We start from the raw sequence: 15,994 nt of genomic DNA, 5'->3' as shown, positions 1-15,994 counted from the left end.
TCTGTTGACGTTAGCAGGTTAAGAAAGAGTTAGAGCCAAATGTTCTTGGTTAAGTTATGATTCATATGGGCCCCTACTCAAGCTTGTATATTTAATAATGTTGTATTCCATCTACGTTTTCCAGAATAGCTTGGGAAAACTCTAGAAAACTTGCATGTGAAAAGGAAAAAATGATGCTAAACTATGCCTAACTGTAATTTTTTAACCTAAAAGGAGCATTGAAGTCCTCCACTTAAAATCAAGCAATCATGCATTCTTTCTTTTTTGGGGGGGATGTATCTTTTAGATCAGATTCCTGTATTTGTGACTATGTCCCAGAAGAACAATCGAAATGCATCTGATGAAACCTTCCTCAAAGACCTCCCCATTACATTTGATGTCCTGATTCACGATCCCAGCCACTTCCTCAATGAGTCTGCCATTGACTACAAGTGGAACTTCGGGGACAACACTGGCCTGTTTGTTTCCAGCAATCATTCTTTGAATCACACGTATGTGCTCAATGGAACCTTTGACCTTAACCTCACTGTGCAAGCTACAGTGCCTGGACCTTGTCCACCACCGTCACCCAGACCTCCGAAGCCGACCTCTTCTTTAGGTAAGGTGTTCCCAGTGATCTTTGAGGGGGTTCCTTAACGGTTGACAAAATATTCATGTCAGTCATATTACTAAATGCCTGCTTAAAAGGATATTGTAGAGACTCTGCAGTGATTCCATTTTGTAGCTGTTGATTTTTTTGAACCCAGTTTATCATCATTTTAAGCCTTTAGAATACGGAAGAAAGGAGAATGTGTTTTAAGTCACTCTGCAGATAGAATTTGGTGACTTGTATAAAGCTCTTTTACGCCCCTGATTTGCACTGGCCCTTGCTATGTGTGCAGATGCCTTCTCCTTCTAGCCTGTCCTGTTTCCATTTATCTCCCATTTTTTTTAACTATGAGAAAACCCACTGGCCCTTTATAAGCGATCAGGCCCCCTTACTCCTCCACCATTCTCCTCCCTTACCCTGCCCTCACTCACCCAGTGTCCCTTGAAAACATTGGCATACTTGAAAATAATTTCCAAATGGCTTAAGAAAGAATGCAGCTTGACAGTGTTTCGGGGCTAGCAAGCTGCATCGACTCCTGACGTTGAAATTGCTCTGATATAAGGCATGATTAATTAAATACCACCCTCTATTAGTAGTCTGTGAGGACATTCAAGAAGCCCTTAAGAGGGCTTCCATCTAACTCCCCACCCTACCCAGTGGCGGTGGCGGCATCACCCTTCCCCATTCGGCCAGCCCACACCTTAGCACCCCGGGATCCCGGAGATGGCAATAGGCTGGCATCCTCTCACTGGCCACAAGAGGGCGCCACAGCCAAACCCAGAGGGACCACTCCATCATGTCTGGACTTGGAATTGTTTTTACCAAAACGTATTAGTTATAGATAATAAACTGGTATAGTAAAGTGTTAGTAATAAAATGAGACCTTGTTAAATTAAGTATGTCTAAATCAAGGCAATATAAGTTAATGTTATGAATTTTGATTAATTCTTTTTTTGGAAATGTTTTAAATTACAAAGGTAATTCATGTTCCTTAGTAAAAAGTCAAACAATACAGAAGTCTGCAGTAAAAAAGTGGAAGTCCCTATACACACTCTCCTCCCAGGAGTTAAACCCTGTTAGCCTGGAATGTTTCTTTCCAGATCTTTTTCTGTGCATTTACGTACACAATATTTACACGTAAGTCTCATTGTTTTGATTATGTTAATGGATTCTTACTATACATATTGTTCTGCAAATTGCTTTTTTTTAACTTAACAAATATCTTCTTATTGTTAATATATGGAAATGTATCCCACTTGATTCAATGGCTACGTGGTGTTCCATAGTATGTATTATGTACTATAACTTATTTCACCATTCATTTCTTGGTGGATAATTAGATTAATCCTAATCCTGAGAACGAACATAACTGTATTTGAGCAACTTTTAACATACAGCTTTGTTCTAGTAATCCTGTAGGAGAACCTATTTCTTTATCTGCAAGTATTAATGATTTTCCTTACAAATAAAGAGACCAGGTATAAAATTCAAAATAAATCACAGATGCCTTTAATGTTTAGAAGTTCCAGAATGGTAAAAGACTTAATGTTAGGTTATTTAGTCAGTCTATTTTGAATTGCACTTTTATTAAGCTAGCTTTTTTTCTTAGAAACTATTTTTATCACAGCATGTGTTAAGAGTATATTTGGGCCAGGCGCGGTGGCTCACGCCTGTAATCCTAGCACTCTGGGAGGCAGAGGCGGGTGGATCGCTCGAGGTCAGGAGTTCGAGACCAGCCTGAGCAAGAGCGAGACCCCGTCTCTACTAAAAAAAAAAATAGAAAGAAATTATATGGACAACTAAAATATATATATACAAAAAATTAGCCGGGCATGGTGGCGCATGCCTGTAGTCCCAGCTACTCGGGAGGCTGAGGCAGTAGGATCGCTTAAGCCCAGGAGTTTGAGGTTGCTGTGAGCTAGACTGACGCCACGGCACTCACTCTAGCCCGGGCAACAAAGTGAGACTCTGGCTCAAAAAAAAAAAAAAAAAAAAAGAGTATATTTGAAGTCAGTGAAAAGGTATTTTAAATTTCTGTTATTATTTTCCCTAGGTCAGACCATAAGATGTAAGCTAGTAACCCCTATGAGTTAATTAAGTTTTATTGCAAAGGAAAGCTGCCTGGCTTTATGGAAAGGTGTTAGATCAACCATAATCAACCCTAAAATGCCTTGAAGCAGTGTTGGGGGGGAGCAGGAGTGGGGGATAAGCAGTGGGCCCCAGGGTGATGCTAGGACTCAGTTCATGCCTCCTACAGGAGGTCTCTTCTAGAGGGCGTTTCCAGCTACCCAGGCCATATTAACAGGCTTGGATTCTTGAGCAGTATATTATTATTTGGTCAAAAATTATGTTCTCGGCTGGGCGCGGTGGCTCACGCCTGTAATCCTAGCACTCTGGGAGGCCGAGGCAGGTGGATCGCTCGAGGTCAGGAGTTTGAGACCAGCCTGAGCAAGAGCGAGACCCCGTCTCTACTAAAAATAGAAAGAAATTATCTGGCCAACTAAAATATATATATTAAAAAAAAAAAAATTAGCCGGGCATGGTGGTGCATGCCTGTAGTCCCAGCTACTCGGGAGGCTGAGGCAGGAGGATCGCTTAAGCCCAGGAGTTTGAGGTTGCTGTGAGCTAGGCTGACGCCATGGCACTCACTCTAGCCCAGGCAATAAAGCAAGACTCTGTCTCAAAAAAAAAAAATTATGTTCTCTCTGCTTTGGTAAATGGCTTTATAATAAAGTACAGCCAAAAACAGAAACCAAATGCAACCACAAGAACAAGGCAGAAGCAGAGGTGAAAAGGTGACTCAGGTAGATAATGCGACCAGGGCAGATGGGAGTGCACTGTCTTGAAGTCAGAGAGTTTTCTTAGCTAACAATGCTACTGTTTTTCAGACTTTTGTGAACAAATATGAAGGGGAAAAAAAAACAAAAAAAAACGCTTTGTAAGACCAATGCTGATCAGTGTAATGCCATATATATAACATATGTACATATCAAGATATATCATATCATATCACATAGAATTTTCTTACTTTCCCAAGAAATCAAGAGCTCTCACACCACTCTCTGGGTAACAGGGACATAAATACTGAATTGAGGATTCACCTTCTTTCCCATCTGTCTTTTAAGCTGTTCTTTTCTCTCCATGAGCCCTCTAATCATGCCTTGACTTTAAAGATACAATGTCTGCAAAACTCCATATGCATTTTGAAGCATTCTACCTAAGTACAATCATTGATTTTTATTATTTGGCCATTTTTTTAAAAAGGAGTTTTATTTTAAAATGTAACAGAGTCATGAGTTCATGTTCTAACTTGACGACTAAATTCTGCCTGTCAAGAACTTCAAAATAAGGAATTTTTTAATTTTCTGGGGAAGAGCTAGCGATCTTAAATGTCCTGAACAAACAACCCTCTCTCTACAGAGAACATCAGCTGAATCTCAGGACAGACTAAATGACTGTGCTAGAGTCATTTCTAAAGGACAGCTGTGAAACTCATGGGACACTGAGCCTGCCACGGTCCTTCTGCTAATAAACCACTGCATTTGAATCCAACACAGTGTCAGGACCTTTCTAGGCTTTACCCAAACAACGTTTCCCACAGTGTGTGCCATGGAGCACTCGTTTCTGGAACAGTTCTGAGAACTACTCTGAGAAGCCGTCTCTGGGCACAGGAGAGTCACAGGACACATTCACCCATTAAAGGTTCTAAGAAGCCCTGGAGAAAACACCTCCCAGCTGGCTTCCCTCTTACACATCACTAAGTTAGAGATGCAGCTCTTTTTGGTTTGGTTTTTTTTTGTTTTTTTGAGACAAGTTCTCGCCCTGTGACCCAGGTTGGAGTGCAGTGGCGTAATCACAGCTCAACTGCAGCCTTGAACTCTTGGGCTCAAGCAATCCTCCTGCCTCAGCCTCCCGAATAGCTGGGTCTACTGGCATGTGCCACCACTCTAAGCTAATTTTTACATTTTTGGTAGAGGTGGGGTCTCACTATGTTGCCCAGGCTGGTCAGAGATACAGCTCTTGAAAGGCTTTGATGCCCGTCTCCCAAGACTGGGTCCATTTCACATGCCTTTTGAAATTAAAGAGAAGATAAGGTTGTATTTTCAGCATCATATTTTCTTTAGCATATGTGTTAAAGGAGCACCAATGCCACAATTAGAGCCTTTTAAGTTGTAACTAGTAAGGCATTAGATTCTTTGCTCTTATTATATTCATGGTTTATTTTTCAAAAATGCCTTGTACACCTGTCATTCCTCACATCTCTGCTCATCACAGTAGCACTTTTAAAATTTAAGCTCTGGAGCTGTGTGACACCCAAACATGGGAAGAATTACCTTTTTCCATATTATTGGAACAAGGAAAGTGATTTTTTTTTTTTTTTTTTTTTTTTTTTTTTTGAGACAGAGTCTCACTCTGTCGCCTGGGCTAGAGTGCCGTGGCATCAGCCTAGCTCACAGCAACCTCCAACTCCTGGGCTCAAGCGATCCTTCTGCCTCAGCCTCCCAAGTAGCTGGGACTACAGGCATGTGCCACCATGCCCGGCTAATTTTTTCTATATATATTTTTAGTTGGCCAGATCATTTCTTTCTATTTTTTAGTAGAGACGGGGTCTCACTCTTGCTCAGGTTGGTCTCGAACTCCTGACCTCGAGTGATCCTCCCGCCTCGGCCTCCCAGAGTGCTAGGATTATAGGCATGAGCCACCGCGCCCGGCCCAAGAAAAGTGATATTTTTTTTTTTTTTTTTTGAGACAGAGTTTCACTGTGTTGCCCAGGCTAGAGTGAGTGCCATGGCGTCAGCCTAGCTCACAGCAACCTCAAACTCCTGAGCTCAAGGGATCCTCCTGTCTCAGCTTCCCGAGTAGTTGGGACTACAGGCATGCACCACCATGCCCGGCTAATTTTTTCTATATATATTTTTAGCTGTCCATATAATTTCTTTCTATTTTTAGTAGAGGTGGGGTCTCGCTCTTGCTCAGGCTGGTCTCGAACTCCTGAGCTCAAACGATCCGCCCACCTCGGCCTCCCAGATTGCTAGGATTACATGCGTGAGCCACCGCGCCCGGCCGGAAAGTGATATTTTTTAAGTATTTCCTTTGCGGCAGCCATGAGAAGCAGGTTTTATATAGTTTATCCCGTTTAAGTTGCATGGTTCAGCCCTAGGAGGGCAGTAAGCATTTTTCCTATTTTACAGATGAGCAAACAGAGGCAAAGACAGGTTAAGTAATGTGCCTGTGTCTCCAACAGCTAAAACAAGGAGAGCTGGAACTTCATCTGTTTCAGTTTTATTTCATCATGACAGTTGCAGCACACATTTTAATACGGCCTCAACCTTTCATTTGCTTCCTATGTTTAAGTGAAATATAGGATTATATTTACTTACATAATTTAGCAATTATAACGCCTTATAGCTCTCACATCTGTGTGAACTGTTACACATTTAATTCAAATTCCCACAACAAGTTTAGCATAGAATTCTTGACGTTTTTCTAAAAAGCAGATGACAAATGTTTAGATTGTTGATTATATCATATACATCTTTTACATTTTTAGCAACTACCCTAAAGCCATATTCAAGTGCCCCAGTACCTGCTAGTGACGACTCCCTGGAGCAGAGTGAGATTCTTGATGAAAACTGCCAGATCCACAGATACGGCTACTTTAAAGCCACCATCACGATTGTAGGTAAGGCTGAACACCAGTAGGGAAAGACGATAGCACCAACCTAGGGTCACCCACTCGCTTGGCTAACTCTGGGGGTGGAGGTGGGTGGCAGGGGCACCCCACTCCTTGTCCGAGGTGATATCACACGTGCACGAGCAAAGACTCTACTGGTTCTAGATCCCCACCTGCCTAGCCCAACCTGCCTTAGACATCCTGGTGGAAATGAGCCCTGTGTGAAGCCCACATACTAATAAGCCTGGATCCCACCTGTGCCTCCAAGCAACCTGGATGGATATGGGGTGAGGGAAGGCCAGTATCAAGATCCCCCACAACTTCCACTCTTCCCTAGCTAACTTTCACAAAGTTATACTTCTTGTGGGTAAAAAGGGGAATGAGCCGGCCACCACACATGGCTGTGCATTTGGGGCACAGCCCTAAGGCATGCAGCAGAGAAGACGGGCAGGGACCAAAGCCCAGGCTGTGCTCCCTGGTTCTGGGGATGGGGGTGGAAGCCCGAGCTGTAGACCCCGAGGCCAAGCCACCTGAGAAGCTGCCCGCGCCCTGAGCTAGGGGCTGCAGCCACCCAGGGATTACCTTTTCCTGAAACACCTACCCAGACAGGATGCTGCTTTCTAACACATACAAAGGCTCTAGAAATAAAAATCTAGATTAGACTGAAGAACAGTTTGGTTTGACTTAGAAAGTGCTTTATGACACGTATCCAAAGCCATGGGGGTAGGTTCTCAGATCTGATGTGTTTCTGTTTGGCAAGAAGGCTTTCTCCCTTTTTTTTTTTTTTTCCCTTTCATTTTGCCTTCTGATTTATTAAGGACCGTGTCTTAGTCCATTCAGGCTTCTACAGCTGAATGCCATAGGCCGGGTGACTTGTAAACAAACAACAGAAATTTATTTCTCATGCTTCTGGAGGCTGGGAAGTCCAAGATCAGAATACTAGCAGATTTGGCATCTGCTGAGGGCTCATTTCCTGGTTCATATGTGGCATCTTCTTGCTGTGTCCTCACATGGTGGAAGAGGCAAGGGAGATCTCTGGGGTCTCTCTCATAAGGGCACTAATCCCATTCATGAGGGCCTCACCCCAAAGCCCCACATCCTAATACCATCACCTTGGACATTAGGATTTCAACGTAGGAATTTTGAGGGGACACAGACATTCAGTCTATAGTGGTTGTTTGGCTCGGTTTGGTTTCTGTTGTATTTTGATGTGTTTTTCTCCGGGGGTGGGGGGTGTTTTGTTAGAGGGAATCCTAGAGGTTAACATCATCCAGATGACAGACGTCCCGATGCCCGTGCCACAGCCTGACAACTCCCTAATCGACTTCGTTGTCACCTGCCAGGGGACGTGAGTACATTGTCTCCATCAAAGGGTGGGTCAAGTGAGGACCCAGGTCTGAATAAAGTTGATTTAAATTCCTATTTACCCGTAACTCTGGATAGGGAAGGACATGCAAAGGGCCCTGGGAGGTGCTATCGAGCACACACGTGTCCTGCTACAGTTGAGAAATGCTCATTACCTTTGACACTTGGTTAAGTTGAATAATAATTATTGAAACTGTTCGAACACCTACTATGTTCTCAGTGCCTTACATCTGTTCTCATATGAATCCTCATAACAATTCCACGGCTCTCCCCATTCACAGATGAGACAACTGAGGCACCCAATAATCACGAAACTTGCACACAGAGAGGCTGCTGGTACCCAGCAGCTCTTAAGCTCCCTGAGACCCCTCCTGGGTGGGCGGGAAGCCAGTGTGGAATTGTCACGTGCTAACGTTGCTAGCAATGCCTGATAATCCTCTCTTTAGAATTCACACAGCTATTTCTAATGTGTTATATAATTTGGTTTCCTATGATTTGGCTGTGACTATATAGAATAAATTAAATATAAATTAATATATAAATACTATATTAATTAGATATACATTAACAAATTAACTAATTTACATGTGATATGTAAATTACCTAATTAAGATACTTGTGTGTGTAAAGATATAAATGAATCAAGAGGATGGGGTGTAATAAAACTGTGGCCTTATTTGGTAGAAAGGAAGAGCTAAGAAGGTCTCCTGCTTGGGGAGAGGACCAGGGTAAGGGTGAGGCTGAGGGTGGCAGAAAATAGAGCAAAACCTGACCGAGGGACAGAAGCTGCAGCAAGAGCTCCGGCCAGGGGGAAGAGGGACCGTCCCCAACCCCACCCCATAAGGCCCAGCATCAGAGCTCGGTCTCTCCATCCAGGAGGGCCGCCCAGAAGTGGCACAGGGGTGAAGACAGTCATGCCAGGGAGCCTGGCAGTTCCAAGGACAGCTGAGTCAACACCTTTTGTTCAAGTCCCAGCTCCACCTCTAACTGCTTATGTGACTTGGGCTAGTTATTTCCCCATCCCCAAGCTGGTTTGTCATCTGTAAAACTGGGATAACTTTACTTTCCTCAAAAGGCCATTGAGAGGAATAAACAAGATTACATTGTATAGCTAAACCTTAGTGCCTTGCACATAGTAAGTCCTGCAGAGACAGCTGTTGTTGCTGTTGCCGTTGTTGTGCCCCTACTGGAATCCAGCCAGGGCCAACTCTGGCATTTAGTAATATCTTTGTCTAACACCTAAGCCATCTGCACCTTTGGACATTCGCAGGATGCAGAGGGAGTGTAGAGGGAATGGCTTGGGCTTTGTGCAGTTTCCACCAGTCCCTGGCCTTGAGGGAGACCATTTCTTCCTCCTCCACCCACAGAGGAAGCAGTAGCTCATCACCCAGGCTTAAGAGTAAATCAGACACATCAATTCCTCATATGGTTTGAGTAAGAATGAGATAGAATTCAATTTCATAGAAATGTAATGATTTTCCCTTTTCAAAACTGGTTTTACCTTCTCTTCTCCCCTGTCTGTGCTCTGTGTGCCCGCCCTTCCCCTCCCACGGCAGCGTTCCAACCGAGGTCTGTACCATCATTTCTGACCCCACCTGCCAGATCGCTACGAATGCAGTCTGCGACCCCGTCCAAGTGGGCGACACGTGCCTGCTAACCGTGAGGAGAGCCTTCAGCAGGCCTGGGACATACTGTGTGAACCTCACTCTGGGTGATGACACAAGTCTGGCCCTCACGAGCACCCTGATATCTGTTCCTGGCAGAGGTGAGGTTGGTTTTATGGTTGTATGAGCATTTCATGTTGCAGGTAAAGTGCGTGTCCAATACTGAAGCTATTTAGGACTTTGCTACCAATGTTTAATTTGATTTCACTGCAAAATTCATTGAACTCTTGTTAGGAAGGATTTGAGAACTGGCATTAAAATCCAACAGCAAATCTACTTAGGGAGGTGGAGAGAGAGAGAGAGAGAGAGAGACCCAGTGAAATAGTGGCCAAAGAAAAGCCTTTTGATATGATCATTGCATGCTCAAATAGATTTATATTTTGGGAGCAAGTGTAAAGCCAACATCAAAAAATAACAGTGTTCTCCAATGAAATGATAACAGAAGAGAGGCTATCGTGTTTTGTGGGGCTCCACCTGGGCAAAGATATGAAGCCAAAAAGAGAAATGAGAAACCCAGTAGAGGTAGACTCCCAGTTCCCTTAAACTTGCCACATGTCGTCCCTTTCTCTTCCCAAATTCTACCAAGCATTACGTAGTCACAAACCAACTTACTACTCTTCAGCTCTTCGCCAGAAAAACTGTTTGCCCTCCTAATGTTTGCAAAGGTAAAATGTTAACAAAGTAGACAAAGGAATTTCATTTAGAAATTTGCATTTAGTAGGCTGAGTGGGGTGGCTCACCCCTGTAATCCTAGCACTCTGGGAGGCTGAGGCAGGAGGATAATTTGAGCCCAGGAGTTTGAGGTTGCTGTGAGCTAGGCTGACGCCATGGCCCTCTAGCTCGGGCAACAGAGTGAGACTCTAAAAAAAAAAAAACAGAGAGAGAGAAAGAAATTTGAGCCGAGGTGGGAGGATCACTTGAGGTCAGGAGTTGGAGACAAGAAAGAAATTTGCATTTATTGGTGGCATCCAATTTCCTCCAAACCCCAAATGAGGGCTCTACCTAGAGGCCCTAACTGAGTTTCCGTTACAGCCAACTTTGTTGTAAGATACTTATTTATTGGGAGGAGGAGTCCACCGGCCCCCAAGGTGGGGGCTGAGTGCCACTCTTCAGCAAGAAAAAAAAAAAAGATACTAATTTATGTCTTAGAAGAAGTGTTATGTGGTAGAACAGAAGGGAAAGATTAAGTTGTGTACACATGACAACACTTATTTTGCTTCTTAATTTGAGTATTGTCAGGCACAGTCTACTGACTAATTCACTTATAACTCCTTTGGACTTGGAGCCTCTCTCGCAATGTCAAATGTACTTAAATATATATTTACTCATTAATCATATAAAGAGCAGATTTAACCTCATTGAAAGAAAAGCTTAAGTAATTATGCATATCATTATTATATGTGAAGGCTTATTGTTGGTGAGATCCAACAATACAAAAAACAATACAAGGATATTCTGCTTCCTGCAGGGTAGGGTGGCTGGGGTCTGGGTGGAGAGCTGGAGAGGACGGGGACAGGAGAAGGCAGCCAGAACCTCTGTATCCCAGTGACTGTGGAACAGTCACCTTCAGGAACTGCTGAGGTTACTCCGCTGGTGCTGCCACAGCTCAAAGGCTTTTTGAATTACCTTTCAAGTCATGATTCATTCTATTAAGCTTCCTCAGTGTTGGCAAACCACTGATCTCTTGGGTGAATTAGATGTTTAGATATTTGCTTTCCTTTGATTCTTCTTGCAGTGAGCACTAACTTTGGGTGTGACATGAGTCATTTTCAAAAGTCAAATAAAGAAAGCTGAGAATTCTGGGCATAGTGGCATGTGCCTATAGTTCGAATCCAGCCTGGGCAACATAGTGAGAGCTGTCGCCAAAAAAAAAGGAAAGTTTTTAATTAAGTGGGGATTGTAACTTAATAACTTGGGTTTCAAAGTCAGAATTTCAGAAATAAGGCTGAATGGGGTGGCTCACGCCTGTAATCCTAGTACTCTGGGAGGCAGAGGCAGGAGGATCGCTTGAGCCCAGGAGGTTGAGGTTTCAGTGAATTATGATGACGCCACTGCACGCTACCCAGGGCGACAGAGCGAGAATCTGTCTCAAAAACAAAACAGAATTTCAGAAATAGATCATTTTCAAAGACAAACCCATAGACTTTTTTTTTTTTAGCTGAAATGACATTTATTGATTCAATGAATATTTGTAAAACACCTGCATTTCTTTCAGCAAATATTCATTGAGCACGTACTCCATGCTCAGCACAGTTCTAGGTTTGAGATACAGTTCTAGATAGAGGGGGGAACAGGACAAAGATGGTCCCTGCTTCTATGAGCAGTAACAGATGTTAAGAGAAAAACTGTAGACAGATTAAATTTAATAGAGTTTATCTGTGCAAAAAGTCGGGCAACAGTCAGGACCAGAAGAGGTTCTGAGAGCCCCACCCTGGAGCAGCCAGCTTGGATAAACTGAACAGGAAGCAAGATAGAGAAACCACTTGCCTGGCGACAGCTAGATGTGTGTTTTACTGGGGCATGGTGTGATGGTTGGCTGCCTGTGATTGGCTGAAACTCGGCTGTTTGTTACAAAATAGACCGTTGACCCTTTGAACAACATGGGTTTTGAACTGTGAGGGGCCACTTATGCTTGGAGCAAACACAAATGGAAAATACCGTTTTGGAGGATGCCAAACCTGCGTTCCGCAGGGCCAACGGCAGGGCTTAAGCATGCCTGGACCTTGGTATACTTGGGGGCCCTGGAACCGATCCCCGCATACACCGAGGGAGGACCGTGCTCCTAAATTTAGGTTTCAGTTTCCTTACCTTCTAAATTAGATTGCGATTTGTTAGGTAGGACCCGCAAAATAGGAGATAGCCTCAGGCCAATGGCCTCCTGCTTATTTAACTTAACACCGGCAGCAATCAAATAAATAGGGTGACGGTGTGAAGAAAATAAACGGCAGTCCAGGCATGGAGAGGGTGAGCGCAGAGGAAGGAGGCAGGGACAGAGGTCGGCTCTCGGATCCGGGAGGTCAGGAAAGGTGCTACCGACCCAGTGTCACCCACTTGGTGAAGGGCCTCCTCTGAGCTGGGACCTGAATGACAAGAATGAGCAACTCGTTTGTTTGGATCCTGGCCGGCGCGGCGAGGGCGTGGGCTTCAGTCTGTGCGCAGGGAGATGAGGGGACACCAGATACGCCCTGGGCACACTTTGGCGGCAGAGACAGAACTAGTGGCTTTGCCGGGTTCCGGGAGCAGAGAGAAGACACGATCCCTGCCTTTATGGCTCTCACAGTCTAGTGGGAGAGAAATACGTGTAAAGAAATGCTACTCAGCTATAAGAAATGATGGTGATATGGCACCTCTTGTATTTTCCTGGAAAGAGTTGGAACTCATCCTACTAAGTGAAGTATCCCAAGAATGGAAAAATAAGCACCACAGGTACTCACCATCAGATTGGTTTCACTGATCATCACCGAAGAGCACATTTAGGAATAACATTGATCGGGTGTCGGGCAGATGTGGGCGGGGAGGGGATGGATAAATACATACATAATGAGTGCGGTGCGCACTGTCTGGGGATGGACACGCTTGAAGCTCTGACGGGGGGGGGGGGGCGCAAGGGCAATATACGTAACCTAAAGTTTGGTGCTCCCACATTATGCTGAAATAAGAATATAAAAAAAAAAGAAAAGAAAAAAGAAAAAGAAATGATCCCACCACCGTGGGACCGAGGCACAGGAAGACAGGCGAGCAGAGTGTGACCACTCGGTCCAGTGCCCTCAGGGACGTCTGGCAGGCGCAGCGAAAGGGCAGACACGCACGGGGCTGAGCGCTTGAAAGCTTGGGGCCTGTGAGCAACTCCCGGGATTTCTAGCACAGCGGCAAGGCAGGCAGTGAGCCATGAGGCCGGAGGTGTGGCAGGCGGATCACGGAAGCCCTTCCCCAGGGCGGCGCTGCTGGGTCGCTGGAGACTTGAGCAGGTGTCTCCAGGACGTGACATCTCTCTCTGAGCCCTTAACACAGTGTTCCAGGCGTGCTGACTCATTCCCTAAGTGGAAGATAAGCTGACCCAAAGACTATGTATTATTTAATAGAAAAGATTACTGAAAGCCCAGAGGGAACCATACATCTTCTGTGATAGTTCCCTGCCTCATTTATTTAATGGCATTACAAGTGGCGTGTCCTCTAGCCGGAAGACACAACTAATATGGTCTTGCTTCTGTTTTAAGACCCAGCCACCCCTCTAAGACTGGCAAGTGGTGCCCTGATCTCCATTGGCTGCTTGGCCTTATTTGTCACTGTGATCGTCCTCCTGGTATACAAGTAAGTTTCTGGTTCTAACACTTTACATTGCTATCATGTACTGTAAAAAGTGACTATGTATCTGTGCAAATGGGCCATTTTCCCTTTTTTGCTTTTGAACATTTTGTGCAGGGGAAGAAAATCTTCCACTGAGTGACAAATACCAAACTGGCCTGTTAATTTTGCTGTGGTTTTTATTTTTTAATCCTAAAAATGCTACCAGATGTCAGCAATTTGACAAAATTGTGTCAACCTAATGTTTAACATATAATCACAAATTATAGTAAGCAGACATATTTCTTGCATGAAGAAGAGAAATATATTTTCATAAGACACCATTGTCTTAGTAGCCACAGATTAGGTTAAATGGAATTATCCCCTTTGCACCTGGCATGAAAAAGATTGTAGAAAGTAATATATTTCAGCTGAAGATCTTTTTAAAATAACTATCCAACACATTGTTTTCAGAAAACACACGGAATACAAACCAATAGAAAATAGTCCTGGAAATGTGGTCAAAAGCAAAGGCCTGAATGTCTTCCTCAACCGTGCAAAGGTGGTGCTCTTCCCAGGAAACCAAGAGAAGGACCCGCTGCTCAAGAACCAACCAGGAATTCTTTAAATACCAGCTTTATTTCTGAAGCTCACTCTTCAGTGCCATGTATGTGAGCTGTGCTGGAGTGGATGACGATTAACTTTTTTTTCCCAAAAGATTATTGTAAAATAGATATTGTGGTTTAGGGAGGTTGAATTTTTCAATAGGTTAAATGACATTTTAGAGAAATGCGGAGGGATTATACCACAGGCAGCCTTAGCCACGTTGTATAACTGATAGAACAACTTAGCGCTTCCTTTCATAACTTTCTATGTTTCACTTATATTGCCTTAGGTGACTGGTAGGATAGAAATAACATGTCTCAGAGTAGGGGGAGAAGCTACTGTTCATTACATCTGACCCAGGTTAACTGGAAGGAGAGGCTGAATACTTTCTAGCTTTCCATATAACCACATGCATAAAACCAATGTAGCCCTGTCCTTAGGGTCCCGTTCCAAGGCTGAATCCTATTTCAATGAACATGCATGAGCTACTGACAGACAATAACAGACCCAAGCCTTCAGGAAGATGTGCTTGCTTATCATAATCAGAAAAAATACTAACCTAATAAATGAGTATGAGTATTTTGGTGACAACCTGTTCTGTCCAGCTGAGCAAAGAAATGATGTCCATTAATTCATTTATTCCATGGACATTTATTTAGCGCTTTCTGTATTATGCCAGGCATGATGCTAAGTTCATGGTCCGTGCACCCAGAGAGTCGATATTCTTATGTTTATATCTGAATTTCTGTACACTCTGGTGCATATATTTGAAATCACATATTGTGATTTCCCAAAGGAAGCCCCTGGTTTTCCTACCAGTTTCTCTATTTAAATGCTATGGAAATTTGATCAGTAAGGATTTTACCACAATTTGTAACTAAGACCCTCTACGGTAGGTTAGACATGACATTCTTTTTCTCTCCTTCCTGAAAAATAAAGTGTGGGAAGAGACAAGACTTCAGTATTCTAATTATTTTTTCCAATTTATCATTTGCCTTTCAATTTCATGTGTAGTTTTTGAAGGATAAAAAGTTGTTTAATGACACCTTAAAGAGCATTGATAATTTCATAAATACTACTTTCATAAATAGTATTTCATAAATACTACTTTAAAATGTATGTATGTGAAATTTCAATCAAAAGTTTAAATATATAAATGTAGATAATCAGGCCAATCTAAAATAAGAGATTTTTCTGTAAGCAATTGTCCTGGACTCTTTGAACAGTCAGTATCATATTAAAAATAAAGGTGGGAGGGGAATTCTAGGTCACAAATTGGCAAACTGTTTCAGTGAAGGGCCAGGTATTAAATATTTTAGGCTTTGTGGGCCATACAGTCTCGGTTGCAACTAATCAACTCTACCATTATAGCATGAAAACAACCACAGACATTGTATAAATGAAAAAGCATGGCTGTGTTTCAGCAAAAACGTACTTACAAAAACAGGTGGTAGACCAGATTTGGCCCATGGGATGTAGTTTGTCTGTTCTGCACTAATAGAGATTAAATAGACACAGCAACCAAATGCAATTTGAAAGTCTAAATTGGATCTTAGCTTGGGGGGGAAAAAAACAGCTGTGAAAGATATTCTTGGGACAACTAGGAAAATTTGAATACACTGGATACCAGATGATATTATAAAATTATTGTTAATTTTCTTAAGGGATGGTGAAGGTATTGTGGAGACCAACATTTAGTTTAGTTCCTTCACTTGCTAGATGGTCTAGAGACCAAAAAGAAGCTATTTGTTCTGAAATGGCCTCCAAAAAGTGCAAAATTTGCAGAACAGGAATTGTGAGACTTCTCCGCAG

At 43.2% G+C, this 15,994-nt stretch overlaps 1 protein-coding gene across 2 annotated transcripts in view; it reads left to right on the top strand.

Moving 5' to 3' along the window:
• The window catches only part of GPNMB (glycoprotein nmb), a 28,760-nt gene extending 13,469 nt beyond the window's left edge, over window positions 1–15,291 (top strand). Inside the window, exons 6-11 of one of the 2 annotated variants that reach the window (XM_069462621.1) lie at window positions 287–598; window positions 6,174–6,272; window positions 7,509–7,611; window positions 9,185–9,393; window positions 13,510–13,603; window positions 14,051–15,291. In XM_069462621.1, coding sequence (XP_069318722.1) covers window positions 287–598; window positions 6,174–6,272; window positions 7,509–7,611; window positions 9,185–9,393; window positions 13,510–13,603; window positions 14,051–14,204 — 971 coding nt within the window. In that variant the 3' untranslated portion in view covers window positions 14,205–15,291. Of the gene's footprint in view, window positions 1–286; window positions 599–6,140; window positions 6,273–7,508; window positions 7,612–9,184; window positions 9,394–13,509; window positions 13,604–14,050 lie in introns of both variants that reach the window. The other variant, XM_069462620.1, reaches the window with a different exon arrangement.
• Window positions 15,292–15,994: the final 703 nt, after the last annotated feature.

This window comes from Eulemur rufifrons, chromosome 29 (genome assembly GCF_041146395.1).
Source record: "Eulemur rufifrons isolate Redbay chromosome 29, OSU_ERuf_1, whole genome shotgun sequence".
NCBI lineage: Eukaryota > Metazoa > Chordata > Mammalia > Primates > Lemuridae > Eulemur > Eulemur rufifrons.
This window is presented reverse-complemented; position numbering and strand designations above follow the sequence as displayed.